Here is a 22,567-nt window from a genome sequence, read left to right as displayed (position 1 = left end):
TTGGTGTTCAACACAGTGAAGTTCCTTAGTTAGAATATTGGCACTATTGCTACATAATAGTTTCCAGGCTGAGTCAGAAGAGGAGCGAGGTGTGCCCAGGCTTGCTTAGGGAGTCCGTGCCACACTCGTGCACACTTTCCCCCTGGTGCCAGGTTCTCCCTTAATGGGCGCTTCCACCTGCCTTGGCCCCGAGTGTGCTGGCGAGTGAGTGAGTGAGTGCTCGAGTGCTCGCTCGTGCTGCCCACCCCTCTGGCTCTCCTCCACCCGGCAGGGCGCTTCCTTCTCCCAGAAAACCTCTTTGCTTGCGAGTGGCAACCATTTTCCGCAAACCAACGGGGTGACAACAATGGCCTTGGGCCCCAAAGACGGCCACCTCCCACCTTGGTCTCTCTACTATTAGCATCTGGATGTACACACTCCACGAGGAAGAAGAATTTGGCTGAAGATGAGGCCATTTTAGAATATATCCTATTTATATTAAGTGTTCCTCAGCAGGCTGCACACGGAGGTCTGTCTGTCTGTCTGTCTGCGGGGGATTTCAAGGTAGAGAGACGGGGGTGGGGGGAAAGAAGGGGGTGCTTTGCAGCTCCCCAGAGAAAGGCGATTGAGTTGGGGGGAAGCTGTTGCCCTCGTTGGCTCGACTCAGCTGGCAGCTCTTAATGGCCGCTTGCATTGCAGGTTGCAGCGCGGTGATATGGAGGAGGAGAAGGGCGCGGGGGGAGGGGGAAGGGGAATAGGGCCGACTGCATCCACAAGCGAAGGAGTCGCGGGTGGAGGAAAGGGAGGGAGGGAAGAGGAAGGCCTGCCGCTCCTGCCCCGTGTCAGTGCGACTCCCGGGGAGAAGAAGTGGCAAAAGGAGGGCGGGAAGGAGGGGGGAGAGGCCTGTGCCGCGGATAAAGGGGGAAAAGGGCTCTGCTCTGACGCCAAGTTGTGAAAGCACAGGCTGGGGCTGCCCTCTCCCTCCCTCCCTCCCTCCCTCCCTCCCTCGCTCGTAATCGGAGGCGCGCGCACAGAGATAAGAAGCAGCCCCAACCCCCCCCCCCTAAAAACGCAAAGGGGGGGGGCTTCTCTTTCTTGTTGGCCCTCGAGTCTGGCTGTGGAAACGGGGCGCCGGTCTTTAGGGCCCAAAAGGAGGCAAGCCTCTCCCCCATTTGGGTTTGTGGAGCAGCTCAGAAAGAGCGAACCCCTTTCCAAGCCAAGCTCCGTCTCGGAGGAGCGAGTCTCTTAGGCCACCAGGCTCTCCCTTCCAGCCCCAGCCGCCTCTTTCCCCGTCCTCACGGCGAGGGCTTCTGGGAGCGGCCTGCTCCTCCTGGACGTGCCTTTCGCAGCCAGGCAAAAACAAGGCTTGGCCTCACTTCCAGGGCCGGCTCCTAGCGCCATACATAAGCCAGCCATTTGTCTTAGGAGACGTCGGTGCCCCCTCCCCTGAAGAACGGGCGAGGGAGGGGCGCGCCTCGGAGCGGGAGAGCAGAGAGAGGGCAGGCTGGCTTCTCTGCCGGCTGGGCCATTAGGGCCAAGGTGACCTCTTTTGTACGCCCCCCCCCCCGGTTTGGGCGGGAAGAGAGGGGCGGCCTGCGTCCTCCCCAGGCCAGCAGCCGCAGAGAAGAAGCCTTCCCCGTCCTGCGCGTGCGGGGTGGGGGCTCCCACCGCGTGGCCACCCTCCCACCCAGCCACGCACGCCTCCATATCCACCACCGTGACACAGTCGGAGGGCCCCCTTGGGCTGGTGGTCACGGGGGCGAGCGGGCGGGCGGGCGGGTGGGTGTCCGCGGGTGGGCGAGCCCCACAGCCACCATCTTGGCTCGCTCCTGCTCCTTGCTCTTTGCAGCGCTGGCTGAGGAGCCCGACTAGGCCTGGCCTCGCTGGGGGAGCGCTTGGTAGGGAGCGACTGTGTTTGGAGCGCCTTCGTGGGGAGGGCGAAGGGAAGGGGCCGGGCTGGGAGGGCAAGGGAGCAAGCCGCGGCGCCATGTGCTGCGTGTGGCTCCGGGCAAGCGAGCAGCGAGGGAGAGGGAGAGGGAGAAAGGCCTTCTTCCCCAGCCGGCCCTTAAAGGCCCTTTCGTTGGGCAGCACTTGCAGGGAGGTGCCGCAACCGCTAGGGGGCAGCGGAGAGCGCAGGGGGGCCTAGGATGGATGGATGGAGGGGGGAGGAGGGGGGAGACAAGTCGGCGCGCGAGGACGGCCGGGCGGGCGCGCGCGATGATTGGACAGCGAAGGGTTGGCTGCAGCTGCAGAGGCTGCTGCAGCTGAACCCCAAGAGTCAGCCAGTCATTCAGGGAGCGCGCGGATGAGTGCGTGCGCGCGCCAAGTCGCGGAGGCGCTCTCTCTCTCTCTCTCGCTCTTGGCTTTCTGGCGCGCGCTGCGGGGCCGCGCGGCGAAAGGGAAAAGGAGCGAGCATTCGGCTGGAGAAGGAGCTGGAAAGGGGGCCTGAGGAGCCAGGCCGGCTCTTCTCGCCTCCATTTGGCCCCGGCGGCAAGGGAAGGGAAAAGGGGGGCAGGTAACCTGCAGGCCTGACTTCTTTTTTTCTTTTCAAAAAAACAACCCCCAAACCCTCCCCTGCTGAACAACTGCACTTCAGGTTGCAAAGGACGCCTGCAAAGCACCTCCTCGTCGTCGTCGTCCTCCCCGCAGGAAATAGGGGTGGGGGTCCCCTTGTCACCCAGTGCAGTCGGGCCTAGTGCAGAGGCCGGGTGGCGGCAAGGGGGAGAGGGGTGGCTGAAAGGGCCAGAAGCCTTTGCTTGCAGCAGCTGCGGCTTTCGGGGGAAAGAGGCGAGGCCAGGCGAGGCGGGGAAGGAGCGGGAGCCGAGCCAAGGCGGCCAGGCCAGGCCTGCTCTTGCTTGGCAGGATGAAGGCTGCGCTATTGTGAGGGCAACCCTGGCTTGGGGAGACCTGGAAGAAGGGCTAGGTAGGTCGTTACGTTGGCTTTCTTGGGGAGAGAGGGAGAGGAGGAGCCGATGTTCTCTCCTCAAGAAAGCACACTGCTGGGGGCAGGCTGCGTGCGGCCTCTCTGGGCCAGGAACCGTGCGCCGGGCCTCTGCTGCCGCTGCGGAGGAGGAGCAGCAGCCCCAGCAGTAGTAGTAGCAGCAGCAGCAGCAGCGGCTGCCATTTTGGAGACCAAGGCCCTGGAGGCTCTGCCTGACCCCATTGTTGCTGTGTTTGCTTCACAGGTTGATGCCCGCCCTGCAGGATGGATCAGGCCTGCGAAGTGAGCAGGAGGGGCTGCCTGCCCGCCTTCACCCACCCTTTGGCATTAGAGTCACCGCAGGAGGATCAGAAGGCAGAGGAGGAGGAGGAGGAGGAGGAGGCGAGGAGTGGGGGGGAGGGTCGCAACCCTAGTAGCCCCCGGCTGAGCCGTGGCCGCAGCCTGCCGCGCTTGCCCCCCACAATAGTGCCTATGGCAGCCTGCGAGGGCCTGGACCCCTCCTCCCCTTCCTACATTCCCCTGCGCAGGCTGCAGGACCTGGCCTCCATGATCAATGCTGAGTATCTCAATGGCTCAAAAGATGGCTCTGATTGTTTGCAGGAACCGGAAGGCAGAGGCAGTTCGTCGGAGGAGGACGAGGACAACTATTTCACCCGCCGGGACTCGCCACGGCTCCTGGATTTCAACAGCCTCGCTCCTTGTTTGGATGAAGGCGAAGGAGAGATGGATTCTGAGGCATCCTTCTTCTCGGCAGCAGAAGAACATACGGAGGAGGAGGACATTCAGTTCCTGATGGAAAAGCGAGCAGCGGCCATCTGCAGCACGAAGGCAGAGCCCCAGAGCAGGGCAGAACGGATTCAAGACACCCAGCAAAGGGCTCCTGTCAAGATCAGGCACAATGAGACAGTTTCGGGCCTGTTTCCAACCCCTGTCCTTCCAGAGCGAATACAGAGTAACTCTGCTGCAGGACGTAAACATGAGAAAGTAGGCATGTACTCCATGTATTTGCCCGGAAATACAGAACGGAAAAAAGAAAAGCAATGCAGCATGACAAAGGTATCTGAGATGGAAGATCCAGGCCAGAGTCCCGCCACACTTGGAAACTTGATAGAAAGACTTGAAGCATCAGTTACTTCAAAATCACCAGCAACAAGAATTCCAGCTGTAAGCAGTTTTGGGGTATACATTAAGATCTCTCCTGATTTATTTATGGGGAAATAAGTTTGACATGGTGTTCTTCTGGCCTCTTACTGGTGCGGAGAAGCATGCGAGGGAGGAGTTAGCAGATTGCAGGGGTCACTTGGGTAGGTTTCTGTTTGCAAACCAGAAGTGAAGTTGACTTGGGCAAGGCTTAAAAGTACAACAATTTAACACTCACAAAATTTCCTTTTTGAGTTTTGATTATTAAATTGGGGATTTCAGCCCTGCTAGAAATCTAAATTGTGATTAGGACAGAAAGCATTCTGTTGTTCACATTAAGCAAATTCTGAATTACGATTTTAAAATGACAGTAAAATGAATATTTTTTGGGTTTTTTTTCAAAAATCCCTATACTTCTAGATTTCTGGATTTGCAAGATTGATAGGACTGCTTAATACATAGTTTTTTAAATTGCATCCGTTATCTATGACTTCTCACTTGTTGCACACTTCAGGCAGTTCCTTCTAGTTGTCAATACATATTCATAATGCACATGTGTTATGGTGTAAACTAACGTGATGTAAAAAGGTGTTTTAATTTCCTCTTTCAAAATGTGTGTCCTATGGGCAGAATGTCATGTGTGAAGTGACTGGTTAGAGAATATGTTCTACTAGTAAAATGAGACTAGTAGAAAAGTTTCATATGAAAATCCAGGTGATCAGCTTCTAGCTTCCATTGCTTTTTCTTTTGCAGATTTAGTCATGCATGCAGAATAATATTTCAAATGTGTGGTTGCACTCTTAAGAGTGGTTGACTATAACAGAAGAACTGGGGTACGTGTTGACTGTGAGTAGCAGTGGCAGGGTCACTTTGAAATTTGTAGATTTACTTCCGGACTTGTGTAGCATGTAAGTAATGCATATAGATTCACCTCCATGAAAGCAGAAAAAAAATGTCTTGGGATTATAGTTTGTGGCATCCCTAAACCATGCTGGGATTATTCTACAGTTATGAGAAATGCTGGTTGGACCCTTTTGTACTATGTGGTGACATACACAAACAATTGTGTACATTATAGTTATATTATTGTAAACTTGTGTTCTCATTTTAAAAAGGTGGCTAATACACATTACTAAAACAAATTAAAAATTATAGCCATTTAAAAAATTACAAGAAATCAGCATCAGGACAGTTTAAAAGGCTGGATTGAAAAATGTTTAGGTTGTTGTAGGTTACATTGAAAATATGTTTGCTCATTTTTATGGTATGTCATTGTTTTATTTAATTATATTAAGACTGATTTGGATGTGATAGAGAACTTCATACCTAAACTGACTCAGCTACATTGTTCATACAGTTGGTCCTCCATATCCACGGATTCAATCATCCATGGCTTGAAAATAATTTTGAATAATTCCCTTGATCTTGCCATTTTGGTATTCCCTATATACAACTATGCCATTGTATATTATGGGGCTTCAGCATCCATGGGTTTTGGTATCCATGGCAGCCTTGGAACAAAACCCCAGTGTATACTGAAGACCAAGGTATCTGTTAATTCTAGAAGAGAAGTCATGTTAGCCAGTTGAGCAAAACCCAAGCAGAGTTATGGCAGTCTGTTATATCTCGAATGAAGTGGATATGTTGTGTTGCTAATCTGAAGAGATGATGAATTTTCAGAAAATGATATTATGGTCACAAAAGGTGTCACTCAGCTAGAGAAACTATCTAATTAATTTCATGGATTAAGTTTACATGTGAATTAAAATAGGTTGTTCTGGCACAAAGCACCTGTTCTTTTTGCATAATGCTTGCATGGATTGGAGAAGGCACCATATTGAAAGGGGCATTTCTTCCTTTGAACAGTAGAAGGCCTCTTTACCACTCGCCACCTGTCACTTGTGTAATTATGTCTATTGAAGCTATTTTTTTCTACAAAAGCAATCATATTATTAGTCTGGGGCATAATCTTAGCTCATTGTATGTTTGTGTGTGTTTAAAAATGATGCCAAAAGGACAAGGAATACAAGAATCAGGGCAGGTAAACACTCAAGTCACTGCTGATGTGTCTTTGTATCCAAATTGTTCTCATTTCCAAACTGTTGGCAATCGAGCAGCCTCTCTGTTTTAAGAATTGCCCAGTCTCTGAAAGATTAAAAAAAAACATAGATATACTAATTATGGGACTTTTTTAAGACTAGGGAATCATATAATTTCAGTTACTTGCCTCAAATTAATGTCTGATTTTGTCATTTATTGTTGCTGTTTTAATGTCAGCTAAAATCAAGACTTTAGCAAGTTTAGAATTTTAGTATGTACATCACTTCACTACATGGCTTAATATTCTAGCATGCTCCCAAGTGATTACATTTAGCATCCTAATTTGGGAATAATAGAAGACTAATTGAAGATTAATTGATGACTTCTCATTTTGTGTGCATGAAGAAACTGTGGCTATAAACACAATGCTTTTTGTATCTTGGTGATTAAGTCCAAAATTGCTATCGGTGTCCCATTGACAGATATTGTAAAAAAACATAATTCAGTGTGACAAGAGTGTGGTGTAGTGGCCCTTGGCCTTGTGTGCTTTGCCCCTCCTTCCAGGCTAAGAGGAGATTTGAAGTTTCTGTTTGGCAATTTAGAATGAGCTGTAGTTTTCCATTTCATCTGATAAAATTGAAAATTATGGTTTGTGCAACTGCAAGAAGTTACAAACTAGGATTGAATTGTGGTTCATAAACTGAGTATGGTGTATGTAAAACACATACCTGGAGAAATTGCAAAATTCTAGTTTGTTTCGAGCTGCAAGCAGAAGTTTTATATCCTTACACATTTGAGTGAGGAAGGAAAGGAGAGGGGGAGACAGACCTTAAGTTTGCTATGAAGCATTTACAAACAGCAACTCAGGTTCTGCTGTGGAGTCTGACTCCTGCCATTAGCTCAAAATTGAATCATTGGCACTCTGTAAAGTGCATCACATTAGAATCTATTGGTATGTATAACTAAGAAACACGGCAAATACTTCTCCTTTTTTCCCTTCTAGGTTCATTATTATTCAGTATGACATTACTGTAATCCCTGCACTTTCATTGGCTTAAGGGCACAGGACCCCTGTGAAAGTGGAAAACACGTGATTTTAAAGCACATTTTATTTTCCTGAGAGAACACCTTTCTAGGAATATCTGGATTTTCCATGGCAACTCGCTGGTCCACTTTTGGTGGAAAGTGACCATAGAATAATTCTGGAGAACCTCGAGATTTCGAAAAGAACATGATAATTAAATCCTCTAAAATTTAACCCACAAATCTGGAGGGCTAACTGTATTTAATTTTATATGTTGTTGATGAACTTGATATTGGGGATAAAGAATTGGCATATCATTGCAGCTGGTCCTTGGTTAGAAGAAATGCAATATTGCATGTTGCTAGGAAGATACTTTTTCAGTGTGCCCACTTGAGCCATCTAATATACTCTGGTTTCTCTATTCAGCCATCTAATCTCTGCAGTCTGTTCTGCTCAGATGTTTAATACATACTCAATAGACAACCAAGGAGATTTATTTTCATCATATGAAAATCAACTATGCTGCTCCTGGCTACCCATTCTTTTGACATACAGTATGAGTGAGGTCATTTAAAATCATTTCTAAAATCAGTAAAAAAAAAAATCACTTTAAAATAATTATGCAAAGTATACCTTAGTTAAGAAAACCGTAAGAAATCTATGGAGTTGCCCTAAGTTGACAGGTGGCCTGAAGGCACATATACTCAGATGCCTTCTTAGCTAGTTATAAATCAACGTGTTGCGATGGTGGGATTAATTAGTGAGTCTGCACTATTATTTAGAAAATGTATGAAGGTTCAGTGGGAGATTTGATTCAAACTATACATATTTAAATGCATTCTTTCTTGAGTGGCTTTGTGTGTTCAAGACGCCTGTCAACTTATGAATTTCACTGTTTTTTAACAGCAAGTTGTGCTCAGTGGTGGTTTTACCAGTTCCATCCTCTGAAATATTGCCTGCAGCATCTGGTATTCATTGGCAGTCTGGATTTCAAGTGTTAACCAGAACTGAATTTGCTTTGCTTCCAAGATCAGATAGGATCTTTACCTTGATTTAAAAGAAAAGGATTTAGCAGTGCAACACTGGAGCTGCATGGAGCCATCCTAGGTGTTTGTTTGTTTATTTTATTTTGTTGTCTTTGGCTCCTCCAGACTTCCCAGAACGACCTTTTCTTTGTCCTCCAAAGGAATAAATGACTCATGTGGAAGTCTTCATTTTTAATTCACTTTTAAAACAGATAGCAGGACCACTACACTGTTTAACATTTTCAGAGAAGAAATGTTGGTTTTGTTCATTTTATTTCAGGGGTGTTTTTGGCAGTAATTGCAACTCTCATGAGTCTCATGAGCAAAAATTGACCCCTGGGTGCACTGTAGTCATTCACTCCTGATTTAAATCAATCCACTCTTGATGTGCATTGAAGTATTTCTTTTCTGTGACATCCTGTTTTTAGCAGAATGTTTCAGACAACTTGACTGTAGTGTGATAGCTGCAGTTCTTATGTGCAAAATGAGTGAAGATAACAAAACTTTGCTTAATAATATCTATACCAGCCTTTCTCAATCCTGGTGTGTCCACCAAACATTTTAAACTGCAGGTGTTCTCTACCTCAACCAATATAGTTCCTTTGCTGATTAGTTTACACGAATCAAGCCTTTATCAGCCCAGCCTGAAAGTATCAAGGATTGAACCCCAAGATATTCTAAATGTAGTCTTAAAGTAGTTTACACAATTTTTATGAAGATTTTTTTATGGTGGAGATTCAGGAGAGTTGTATTTACAAGGTGAAGAGATTCATAACTTAGAATATAAATATGTGAACGAGAGTCTATTTGTTCATTTCAGGTTTTGTTTTAGTTGTAAGGGAATGTTTATTTTTGCTGTTGTAGAGCTCAGTGCTAATCTTTTAAAATATGCATAATCAACTTTGCACTTTCAGGGTCAGATATGTCTCTGTACCCGTCTGCCTCTCCAGCTTGACTGCCTGAAAACTGTACCTTGTTCATGAAGGATGTTGCAGCAGCATCAGTGGGGATGGGATAGGGTCTAGCCATCACCTCTGAGAATCATCTACCAGAATTAATTACTAGCTAGTTATTCAGGATATATGATTTTTAATAACCAATTGAAAGTGCATGTGATTTGATTTAGAAAAAGTCTTCTGATTTTTCGATAAGTATATGTGAAATTTTGAAATTATATATGACCATGAACTATAACATGAGGTCTGAGGAAATCTGGATGTACTTGAGATAAATAGACTAGAGGCTGGGTTTTTCCGTTAGGAGTGTTTATTTTTAGGATGGCATTGGCATGACTCTTATCTTACTCTTTCTGGGAAAGCAGCTTGTTTAGACTTTGTGTTTGAAGAGATAATGGTTGACTTCCTATATTAGAGTTCCAGATGTGTAACCCAGCGGTAACTACTCCATATTCAGCCATACTACATATTCATGATCATGGTGCTATCCTCACAATCATAAATGCCTTCTGAAACACACCTTAAACTCCAGAGAGCCACTTGGTGTAAAGGTAGTTTCCAGACCCATCCCACCAGTGAGCAGGGCTGTAACAACCAGAAGCAGGGCTCTTATTCTTCATTACATTACAGATTATTGTCAGGAGGGCTCTGGAAACATCATCCTGCAATGTTCCAAGTGTCAGCAGAGAAGACCTCCATAACTAGGAGTGGCTGCTGACTATTGAAATAGATTTGGGTGTCAAGCCAGGAGACTATATTGAGTTATGCATTTCTAATAAAGTTGTTGATGTAGGGTCTCAGACAGTATCATTTCCTGCCAAATAAAGTTTACCATCCTTCATTCTGAAATCATCTAAGAATGGTGGTACTTAAACACTAATCGTATTTCATGCTAGAACTGTAATTAATGGTAATCATATGGGAGTAAGGGAGCAGAAATAGTGAAATACCATGTCTTTCCACTGTGGCTTTCACATCATCACATGAACATTTGACAATAAATTAAATTCTAGCCTGGAGAAATATTCTTAAAAATATTTCTCCAGGTTCCTCCATGTGCTGGAAACAAAGGGACATAATAGGCTTCAGCCTATTATTTTGGCTTTCTCTTGTGAATTCTAAACTGGGATTTTTAATTTTATGGGCTGTGATCCCATAGTTGGATCATTGTGACATATGACTAGGTCACATACTAACTATATTACAAGTTATGCTTGATGAATTCTGAATTTATATGAGAATTATTGTGAATTTTTAGTTCAAACTTTATCTCATGCAGTTATAAAATTCATGCATTTGGATAAAAAAGGCTTATTAAGTAGTAGATGTGATTTTCTAATTTTCCCATATAACCAGTAAGTTCAGTAAGATTTTATTTTGTTGTAGTTTGAAAGAATGTTGAATTAAGCAAATGCTTTTTTTTTTTTTGAACAAGCAGAAACTACTTTTATGATAACACTTTTTTTGTAAAGCAAAATTTGGCCTTATTGCAGATTTTCTAAAAGTGATGATAGTGTCTTAGTTGTGTTACCCTTTTCTCATAGGGTATCTAGTAAAATTACAGATCACTAACTGGATAACACAAATGATACTCTGAAGGTTGCAACAATAAGTCCAGTAATTGCAACAAGTTCAGCAATTTTAAAATTAATGGGATTCCTTTTTTCCAAACACACAAGTTGTTTTATAGCTGGCATTATGTTGTATCTTTATGTTGTTTTTGCAACTGTTGTATCTCCACCCTCCAGACATTAGAGAAATCATAGATTAATTAAGTGTACTTAATTGTATCCAACTGTGTCATTTGGCTAGAGCAAAGTGTCTATCATCTGCAGAAGATCCATTTTCATCTTTAAATGGGTCTTATATTTATTCCTTGTGTTCCTCTTCAGAAGTCATTGCATAGCTCCTAATGATTTTATTTAGAGCCAGGCATTGCTTGTGCTTGTTGTACTTGTTTTTCTTCTAGCATTTGCACAATAATTTGCAGATAAATGCCTTGTCTTGTACGTCTTCAACCGGTTGCAACAATACATGCAACACACCATGGCCGATATTCCTTTCTGGGTAATTGGTTGAATTACAATAACGGGTTTGTTTTGTCACTAAGGAAAAGTGATATTTCTTACTGCCAATTGATTGACCTTGTTTCTCAGTCCAATACAGTCACGTTGTGTCCTAAATGCATCCTGTTCCATGCTCTTATCACCCACTTGCTTCTACTTCTCAGTCTGCTGTGTCCTTCTTCAAAACTCCTCCTGTGGCCCCTTTATTATTCACTGTTTCCTGGTATCACTGGCACATCTCAGTATCCTAGTAATCTTTTTGCTGCATATATCAGAGCAAGAGGGAAGAAGCTTAAAGTTTTGTTTTAAGCAAAACAGATAAAATGGGCTGATCATTGTCTCTGAACCTCATCTAGTTGGTTTTTCCTTTTCTCTCGATAGAATAAAATGGGTTAATTGGGGAGAGGACTAGGAGGAAGAGTGTTTAATTTCTTACTACAGTACTCAGTGAACTGCAGTAGGCAACTCATAGCTGCCCATCTTCAAAATTGAGAGAAAACTAGGATAAAATACTAGAGATGTATTAGTGTACATATAATCTGCTTGTTATTTTCTTATGCTGGTTTGAAAGTGATGAGATAGAGAGAAATTTCTTAATATAACTGAGAAGTTTATATACTTAGTATATGTGTATATATGTTCTTAATACTACTGAGCAGTTTATAGACATACTTTGAATTCTTCAGCTACGTATTTGTCTATGTCAGAAGACAACTAAAGGGATTTGATAGGAACATAGACTGTCTGCACTGAATAGTACTTTATAACTTTCTGTGATTCACTTGGGGAAGTTACTTTTGAGGATGATATTGAAGAACCTCCAGACAGCTGTGATCATTGGGTGCCTTTGTTCCAAAAATACAACTTTTCCAAGCTTTGAACCCACCTGGGTTAGCTGGAATCCTTTTGGATGATGTATGCTTTTGTAGTGTTCCAACATGGCAATATACGTTCTGTAGTAGTGCCTAGTGGCTTTGGTGATTGTAGTAAAGAATACCATCTCTACTTGATAAGAGAAAGCTGCTCTATTGCTTATGAGCAGCTTGAGAGCTTGCAGAGGAGCTTTTTCTCCTAACAGATTATTTTTATTTGTCACCTGCCCATCATGACAATGTCCGTGGCCATTTGACCCTTGCTGTACTTAGGCACTTTGGACAACATTTTTGTAACACTGTCCAAGTGCTGTCTGAGAGACTTTGATGCTTAGAAACCAAAGAACCAAAGGTTATAGAATAAGGCTCTTCCAGATTGGTCTAAAGAAGCATGAGTTCTCACAATACATTTCCTTGAGTTTGGCCAGTTATTTTTGCCTCGTTTATCCACTTGTTTCATTCTTTTGGGGAGTTGTTTATAGTGGTTTCTTGGATCTGCTGTAGGACTCTTCCAAGATTCTTTTTTAATGGGAACCCTGATCTAAAGTATTCATTTTAATGAGAGGCATAGTGATTCCTATGGATTGAATGACAAATGGGTTCATTTTCTTCCTTTTAACATGTTTTGGTTATTGTATTATCATGCAAAGCTGTCTTTGCATTCACGTACTAGGACTAAGACTGGGGGAGAAAGGAAGATGAGAGGAGACTTCTTCTGTTAATGCCGTTCAATTAAAAGAAGACCCACTTGAATGTGGGAATAAAATGTATAGCAGACATGGGCAAACTGTGGCCCTCCAGGTGTTTTGGACTTCAACTCCAAGAAATCCCAGCCAGCTTACCAGCTGTTTAGAATTGTAGGATTTGGAAGGGCCAAAGTTTGCCCATGCCTTCTGTAGATGATACGAGGAATTGTCAGAAAATAATATAGCAGGGCAAAAACATTAAACACAGAGAAGGGGGGGGGGGAGAGAACTCCAGCAACAAATATCACTACCTCTTGACTCATTTACCCAGTCTGGAAGAACCCAATGTTATGGACTCTAGGTTGTGATTATTGCTTGCTTTTTATTACTGTTCTTTTCTCAAGGCATCGTGTTCCTCTTTTATTTTTCCTGTGTCTCTGTTTGAACTTGTTATGGGAGAATGCATTCCAAAATGATAAAATGTTACACATTTAAAACATTGTTACCAGGTCCTCAACAAAAAGATTTTCAGGATGGCTTATATACAGTTACTGAAAACAAGACAAAGACTCTTGTACAAGATCAGCGTGAAAGATGTAATTTGAACACCCGTTCCTAAGCCTTTAGATATAGCAGTTTTTAATGCATCTCTTATGACAAGAATATGTTAATAAATATGTCAACTTGTGAAAATAGGAGATATTATTCATTTTTATTCATCATAATGTAGTCTATCTTTCCATGTTTTTTTATTAGAATGTGAAAAATGCAGTTTCTGTTTTGGGAAGAGGGCATTCAGATGAAGGATGGGAGACAGCAGGAATTGAAAGGCTGTTTTCAAAGTGAATCCTACACATTTTCTGGAAAACAGGAGAAAAAAAAACCTTAATGATGATTCTGATTGATTGTCATGATTTATTTATTACTATCCATCCCCTGCCACACATTGCTGTGGCCCAGTCTGTGTATATGTTTTGTGTGTATATATATTTGTGTATATGTGTATATATGTGTGTTTGTGTATATATGTGGTTTTGCGCATGCGTTGGTTTTTGGCTTTTTAAGTGCCTTCTGCTGTGCTTTTCTGTGTTTTTATGAGTGATGGTCACTTGTTGGACTGATGGGTGTATTGTGCCCAAATTTCGTGTCAATTCGTCCAGTGGTTTTTGAGTTATGTTAATCCCACAAATGACAATTACATTTTTATTTATATAGAAGATATAGTGCTGTCTCTGGAAAAAAATATGTCATTTTATGAGTAAAAGCACAACAAAACAGTTCCCTGCCCTCAGGCTTATGATTTAGTTAAGGAAGGACACAAAAAGAAAAGGGGATGGCAGTGTGTGAGAGAGTGTATGTTTCAGAATAGATTTTTTTTATTTCTCTTTTTCTGTCCCTTTTCCTTCTCATCCCTGAGAGTGAACACTGTATCTATAGAACGCAAATACCTCCATCTGTATCCTGCTAAACTTGTACAGATGTGTAAGGATTTCGAGGCTATGAGCCCATGTGCTGTTGTTAGAGAACAATTCTCCTCCTTGATCTCATGTCCAAGTCTCCATAGAATTGGTTTTACTCTTACATTATATCCTTACAGAATCATAGAGTTGGAAGAGACCTCATGGGTCATCCAGTCCAACCCCCTGCCAAGAAGCAGGAAAATCACATTCAAACACACCCGACAGATGGCCATCCAGCCTTTGTTTAAAAGCCTCCAAAGAAGGAGCCTCCACCACACTCCAGGGCAGAGAGTTCCACTGCTGAACAGCTGTCTCTCACAGTTAGGAAGTTCTTCCTAGTGTTCAGGTGGAATTTCCTTTCTTGTACTTTGAAGCCAGTGTTCTGTGTCCTAGTGTCCAGGGCAGCAGAAAACAAGCTTGCTCCCTCTTCTCTATTACTTCCCCTCACATATTTATACATAACTATCATGCCTTCCATTCCTCTGGTCTACCTGGTGCCTTAAGCACCATGGATATAAAAATGGGAGCTGTAAAGAGCTGGGATGGGAAATATGTAACCCTAAAAGGTTTTATGAATACATGTCCTATTAGCCTTAGCCAGCATAATGAGTATGAATGAATTATTGGGATCCAAATGCTGGAAGTCCAGTCAAATGTTATCCTATCCAGGCTTTAGATCAGAGCAAAGTTGGCACTGCTGAATGTCATCTCTTCCATTTTGTTGTAGCGACAGAGAAAGAAGACGTGACTGTGCCACAGTTCCTCAGAGCTGGGAATGCTGTGATGGGAGGTTCACTGAGCTTAGAGGTTTTAAAATATCAGCAGACATGGTAATTAAATGGTAGGAAGAAGGTTCTAAATCTGAAAGACAAAATCAAAACTTATCATTTAAGTAAAGAAATATATACTCACTATAAGGGCAGCTCCTTACAGCCAAGCTATTGTATGAACAGCTTTTCTGTTTTTTAGTTTTTCATGTGTACTGGTAGACTTAAATATGAGTTAATACAAAGTTCCACATTTTGGAGTTTCTCACTTTTTATGTATCGGTAAAATATTGCATTAAACTTTTTGTCAACAGTTCAGCTGACCTGTGGTTTTACTTTTGAAAAACAGAAAAAAATAGTACTCTGCATCATTGAAAATTTAAGATTGTGTATTTAAGAGTGCTGTAAAACTAAACTACTAAGCAATGAAAAATACTTTGCCTAGTTGCATTAAACAAACCATATTATAGCAATAGTTACTCAGTTATGCTAAAGGAAAATATCCCTGTAATTCTATTCTGACAATGAGGAGAATATATTTATTGTATGTGCATGTATGATAACAGCTCACAGGAGCATACTTAGAAGTCAGAATACTGAAAGCCCAGCCTTCTTATTTTCTGAACTATATATTCTGTCAGCCCCAGACAATATGGGCAAATGATGGAGTTACATGTTTTGTGATATTTTGATTACCTGTGTTATGTATAGTACTGTTTTCAGTTTTCACTTCACTAACTATTTTGAAGAAGCTAAGCCTGATGGTACAGAAGTAATAATTAAAGGGACTGTCTCCACGGCAACATGTTGTTCAAATGTTCTGCCTAAAACATGAGCCACAATGTCCCTCCAGATTATTTTGGAATTCATATATCCCCATAATTGGGCAGTGATGGCTAGGGCTGATGGAAAGTATAGACTATAAAACATCTGGAGAACTTTAGGTTCTAAGGCAGTGGTTCTCAACCTGTGGGTCTGGGTCCCCAGATATTTTGGCCTTCAACTCCCAGAAATCCTAACAGCTGGTAACCCACAAGTTGAGAACCACTGTTCTAAGGGAATTTCTTCAGCAACTGGTGTGTCCTGTTTGTACTGTGCCTTGAATCAATTCTGCTCCAGCTAATAGATGGTGTTACCCAACACCATGAGGACTTTTTTGCTATTTGTGATGCTTTGTCATGCTTCAGAGCCACAGTGAGCTAAAACTGTTGTAGTAACTTTGATAGCTTATATGACTACAACATTTTGGCATGATTTTTATGATATTTTATTAAATGCATTATTAGATGCTAACGTTTACTTAGACCATAAACCTATCAGCAGGAGTGCCCCCTGCCATAGAATTCCACTCACAAGAGAATCCCACTAGTGGAAAGTCTTCCAGTTCCTCGAAGCATATTTTCAGATGACATAGGGAGCACTTGATGCATTGGATGTCAGAAACTGCTGAGATTAGTGCCTCCATTCTATGAATGGAATTTCCTCCTTGGATTCCCAAATTTCCACCTAAAGACTGGTGATAGTTCCAGTCCAATGTGTAGAAGAAGGAACAAAATAATTGAAAGCTCTGTAGAAATTCTATTGCTACTGTGCTGAATGGCTATACAGTGTGCCCTTGGATCCATGATTTGCAGTGATTGCAGATTGTTGCACTCCTTATTAGTAAATGTAGGAGACATTAATATGGACATGCTGAAATGTTCACATCACCACCATTTCAAAGATGAGGTATTATTGTCTGTGTATTTTTGTATCCATGGTGGGTCCCAGAACCGAAATTTGGCAGTTCTGCTTTTTAAATCTATACATATGCATGCTTTTCTTTCTGTGAAGTCTTGCAGAGAAGAGATGGTATCATGACTATTTAGTCTTGTTAAAAGGGGCTAGAAAATACCTCATTTTTTCATTGCGTTGTTAATGAGCAAAGAAAATCACATGAAACACAAACTGCAAAAGTGATATTCCCTCCAACAATATCACAATTTAGGCAGATTTGAACTATTCTGCTGTTCCAATTGAAAATCAGTTTAAGATAGTCAGTTTCAGACATTTATTTATTTATTTATTTATTTGCCCTATTTATGCCCCATCTTTCTCAACCCCGAAGGGGACACAAGGCAGCTGACGTATAGGCAATTATTCAATGGCTTAGGGCAACATACAGTTCCAATAAACATTACATTTAAATTAAAAAATAATACATATTAAACATTTAAAAACATTACATTCAATATTAAAATCACACCATCCATAATTGTAGTTCAGAGCCGTTCCAGTAGTCATTGCACATATTCCATATCTACTATTGCGCTGCACTATTCTCTGAAGGCTTGATCCCAAAACCATGTTTTCACTTTCCTTCTGAAGGCCAGGAAAGAGGGGGCTGATCAAATGTTGCTTCAATGTGCAATAATTATGAGTATTTATATTTTGTTATTTCAGAAAGACTTCTTTTTAGCCAGCGTCAGTCTTTATCCACTATGGCTATATTCTTGGAATGTTTTTTTAAAAAATAAATGATTTCTATTTCTTTGATTAATTAGTTTTATGTATCTCACAGCAAAATGCTTAGAACCAGAAAAAATAGAACTGCACCTCTTGTATATGTTGGATATTGAAATGAATATGTGCTGATATCAGAGATTTGAGATGGATTTTTAAAAATCCAATTTTTGATGTTTTATTTTTTCAGTGATTTTTTTCCAATCTATCCACAGCGGTTGTCTGGGCTGAATGTAGGATATGAATGTCTAGTTATTGTAAGGAACAAATCATTGACAAAGCCTAGTGCACAGAGGAATAGACGGACAAAGGAACACTCTGCTAAGCTTGTTCTTTATTTCACAAAATCTCTTTTTGTTATTCACAAGCACAAGTCACAAAGGTCAGTGTGACAGTCTTCCTCTTCCCACAAATCCTTTAGTGAAATAAAATGTTCAGCTACTTGTACTAAATATTTTTGAAATGGATCTGATAAATAATAGAAAAGATGGAGTGAGTAAACAATAAAACATTATAATAAGACAAACTATAGTTATACCTCAATATAGTTATACCTCAATAAAAGAAAATTAAATTGTTGATATATCTAGTACAGCTTTATATGTGACCTTAAAATAGGGCCCTTTCAGATGTAATCATTTTTGTTAAAGAAAAAAGAGTAGTATGCTATTTTCTTTATACATTACAAACTTTCCAATAAATTAATTTCCATAAAGCTTTGAGCCTCTCTGAATATAATGTTTCAACTAAACATACTATTAGGGCATTTGATTTTTTTTCCTTTTCTACTTTTTTGGGGGGAAGCCTAAATTCCACATGGTTCCAATAAATAGTAACAGAATTGTTGTTGTGTGCCTTCAAGTCATTTCCAACTTAGAGCAACCCTAAAGAAAACCTGTCATGGGATTTTCTTGGCACAATTTGCCTTCCTCTGAGGCAGAAAGAGTGCGATTCTCCAAGGTCATCCAGTGGGTTTCCATAGCTAAGCAGGGAATCGAACCCTGGTCTCCAGAGTCGTACTGCAATACTCAAACCACTACACCATGCTGGTGTTTTCTGAGAAAAGAGCGGTGTTGTGTAAATATGATATATAATGGTATATGTTGTGTTAAATTGCAATGTTTGGCTAATTCCTGAGCATAAGCATATTATAATACTGGATAGCTTTCTTAAATAACTGATGTAATTAAGTTCATGGATGTTACGAGTTATGGAAGAGTCTTCCACCCCTATTCTGCCACTCTAAAAATGTGTTTGTTAAAAGGAAGTACCATAGTTAATATGCTACAAAAGCATTTGAAGGAAAATAACATCATCCTTAACATATCAAACAACGAGTCGCATATTAATATTTAGTACAACTCATATTATTTTCCAGTATTTTGTGAAGTGGCCTTTTCTGCACAAAACAAAAACCCTATTTATTTGATACAGTCTTGTGGATTCTGACAAATACTGATAATGAAGAGGGGTTTAAATATTAGCCATTAGAGTAGTTCTATCTATAGGATTATCTCAGTTAACCATGTAGTGTTCCTGGTATTACTTCTTAAACTTTGGTAACTGAGGCAAAAATAACATGGAAAGAATAAGGGTAGGTTCCTATAAACATTTGATCTAAATTTCAATAGGTACATGTGACAGTCAGGAAAATCACATAAAGTAAATAGAATCATTTTCAGTTCGCCTGGCTCGAGAGCAGTACGTGTGAAAAAGATCTTGGAGTCCTCGTGGACAACAAGTTAAACATGAGCCAACAATGTGATGTGGCGGCAAAAAAAGCCAATGGGATTTTGGCCTGCATCAATAGGAGCATAGTGCCTAGATCTAAGGAAGTAATGCTACCCCTCTATTCTGCTTTGGTTAGACCACACCTGGAATATTGTGTCCAATTCTGGGCACCACAATTCAAGAGAGATATTGACAAGCTGGAATGTGTCCAGAGGAGGGCGACTAAAATGATCAAGGGTCTGGAGAACAAGCCCTATGAGGAGCGGCTTAGGGAACTGGGCATGTTTAGCCTCCAAAAGAGAAGGCTGAGAGGAGATATGATAGCCATGTATAAATATGTGAGAGGAAGCCACAGGGAGGAGGGAGCAAGCTTGTTTTCTGCTTCCTTGGAGACTAGGACGCGGAACAATGGCTTCAAACTACAAGAGAGGAGATTCCATCTGAACATTAGGAAGAACTTCCTGACTGTGAGAGCCGTTCAGCAGTGGAACTCTCTGCCCCGGAGTGTGGTGGAGGCTCCTTCTTTGGAAGCTTTTAAGCAGAGGCTGGATGGCCATTTGTCAGGGGTGGTTTGAATGCAATATTCCTGCTTCTTGGCAGGGGGTTGGACTGGATGGCCCATGAGGTCTCTTCCAACTCTTTGATTCTATGATTCTATGATTCTCTAGAGGCCACTTGAAGGCTTCTTCCAATATACATTAAGGGATACTAATTCCCATTTTGGTGACCAAATGTCTATATTTTTGTTTTTTCCAAAAATATCTGGAGAGAATTTGTATGACAAGCTTATATGTTACCTCCCTTTTGCATTTTATGCATGCTCAGTAAGGGATTTTGGAGGAAGTTGCTGTTTACTTTGTGGGGAGATGAGAGGGCTAGAGGAATAAATACCACCTGTGTCGTTAGATTGGGCCTACAAAATGTGTGGCCTTCCAGCTGTTTTTGCCTCCAATTCCCAGTAGCCCTGGTCAGCTTGTCCAATGGCCAGGAGTTCTGGGAGTTGAAGGCCAACACAGCTGGAGGGCTACAGATTGTGTATGCCTACCTTAGATGGTGCTCATATTGCAGCTTTCTCCTGGATGAAGGGGAGATTGTGGTGGTTGTTCAAGCACTTAGGAATTACAATGAAGCATGCTATGGGCTCAGTTTCTCCTTTTCTGCTTCTGTGCTATAGTTTTGTGTGGCACAAATGCTCATGAGTGGAGTGCCTGGCTTTTGCCTGGCAGAGACCTTGATATTGTGTGGAAGGATGAGTTCCTTCCCTGTTTTGGGGTAAAAAAAAAGCCAGGATAATATCATGGTTGAGCCTTGGACTGATGTTATACTGTGTTTTATTTTATGTTCTGTTTTTTATTCACCTTGTGCCGTGTGTAAACCACCTCAAGTCCATTCGGGGGGATGGTGGCAGGATAGAAGAATAAAGTAGTAGTAGTAGTAGTAGTAGTAGTAGTAGTAGTAGTAGTTAGGGACCATGATTTGATTCCCCATTTAGTCATTGAAACTTACTGGGTGACTTTGGATGAAGGATAAATTCTCTCACCCTTCTTCAAAAAATCCACCCTGTGATAGTCATCTTAGGGTTGCCATAAGTCAGAAATGGCTTGAATAATAAGTAGGGAAAACTGCTTCCCATGGTTGGAGATGAGTGGGATGCAAAGAGAAAGAGCCAATACTGTTCAGTCAGGACACAGTGTTCATCTGTAGCAAAAATGTGTGTGGAAAGGTGGGGAGGCAGAAGACAATTGCAGCTGATACACATTGTGCCTGGCCACCTCCTTTTCCTTGGTTACCAGTGTGGGATGCTCACACCCCCTCCCACACATACAAATGAGTAGAGTGGGAGCTGGTGCTGTGTACCTACTTGGGATCATCATCTGCATCTCTAACTTTTCAAAAAAGTATGCAAACAAATCCTCATGTCACATGAAAAACAACAATGGCAACCTACAGGAGGGACAATTATAAATAACCATAGCATCAATTGATGCATTTGTATCACATGTCAAGCCAAGTCTCATAAATGGGCTGGTTGCTACTTAATTAGATCAGTTAAACAAAAAAAAAAATGGAGCTTTGCTCAATGGGTGGTTTATTTTGTTGTCTAGCATTGGGCAGCTTCCCTGATTTGTTCACACACAGTAAACTCAGAAGGAAACTACAGTTTCCTAGTTTTTTTGGCTCATCCTGCTAGTTGGACCAGTTGAACAGCATTTATTAGTATACTTCGCATTCACAACATGCCTGGTTTCCTGGAATATCATGCTGTGTAAAGTAAAAAAAAAAAGATATCTATCAGTTCATACTATTTTGTATAAAGTAATTAGCAATGAACTAATCTATTGCAGCTAGCTTAGATGTAAAAAAATGGAACAGGATAGAGTCTGATACACAACCAAGGATGCATTGTGTGCAATACATAATAAATCTCTATTCCTTGAAGAAAAATGGGATTCTCCATAATTACCCTTCAAGTATTGGTTATCGCTTTCTCTCTCAGCCATGACAGCTTTTTTCTCACCTCTCTGTCCCTTCGCTATATCTCAACTAGGGAGATAAACTCTGCATTATATGCAGTTTTGCTCTTAGGACATTACTGCACACTTGCCACTATCCTGCACCATTCCCACAGTATGGTGTAGTAGCAACATACCCTCAAGATGATGAGAGGCTTTGCCTGTCTCTAGTGTTTCACACTTGCGATGTCTCAGCAATTGTGGTGCAGCTGGTTGGGAGTCAGCTGCATTAAAATCACTACTGACCAAAAGGTCATGAGTTCGAAGCCAGCCCAGATCTGAGTAAGCTCCTGACCATTTGTCTAGCTTGCTGTCGACCTTTGCAGCCCAAAAGACAGTTACATCTGTCAAGTAGGAAATTTAGGTATGGCTTATGTGGGGAGGCTAATTTAACTAATTTACAACACCATAGAAATCTCCAGCAGCATGCAAAAGAATGAGGAAATACTCTATTGGTGTCACAAGTGGATGGTGAAGTGACAGCTCCTAGTAGCTGCAATTCGAACATACCCTTATGAAGCTGGAAAATTAAATAGCCTCTGTGTGTCTGTCTATACATGTTGTGTGTCTATGGCATTGAATGTTTGCCATGTATATGTGCATTGTGATCCACCCTGAGTCCCTTGAGGGGTGAGAAGGACAGAATATAAATGTTGTAAGTAAGCAAGCTGTGCAAAGCTGCACTTCCAGATGAATGGCAAAAGTCAACCCTCCTGCTGTGACGCTTCCCCTCTTTTTTTAATTATTGTTTTTTCACAATTGCAAAGTGCCTGGTGAAAAGAAGCACCCAGACTCACTGCACAGTGTATATCCTTGGACTGTGACATGATTAGAGGTTATTGACAAGCTTTGCCTCTCAGTAGCC

General features: G+C 41.9%; 1 protein-coding gene across 12 annotated transcripts in view; it reads left to right on the top strand.

Moving 5' to 3' along the window:
* The first annotated feature begins 217 nt into the window (after positions 1-217).
* The window catches only part of NSD1 (nuclear receptor binding SET domain protein 1), a 75,714-nt gene continuing 53,364 nt past the window's right edge, over positions 218-22,567 (top strand). For 3 of the 12 annotated variants that reach the window (XM_060765626.2, XM_060765632.2, XM_060765633.2), the window contains exons 1-2: positions 2,187-2,494; positions 3,165-4,099. In XM_060765626.2, coding sequence (XP_060621609.2) covers positions 3,185-4,099 — 915 coding nt within the window. In that variant the 5' untranslated portion in view covers positions 2,187-2,494; positions 3,165-3,184. Of the gene's footprint in view, positions 544-1,493; positions 1,519-1,786; positions 1,878-2,186; positions 2,495-2,515; positions 2,903-3,164; positions 4,100-22,567 lie in introns of those variants that run through there. The other 9 variants (XM_060765629.2, XM_060765631.2, XM_060765625.2 and 6 more) reach the window with 9 other exon arrangements.

This window comes from Anolis sagrei, chromosome 2, assembly GCF_037176765.1.
Source record: "Anolis sagrei isolate rAnoSag1 chromosome 2, rAnoSag1.mat, whole genome shotgun sequence".
Classification (NCBI taxonomy): Eukaryota; Metazoa; Chordata; class Lepidosauria; order Squamata; family Dactyloidae; genus Anolis; species Anolis sagrei.
The sequence above is the reverse complement of the archived record's forward strand: the minus strand, read 5'-3'. Positions and strand labels throughout refer to the sequence as shown.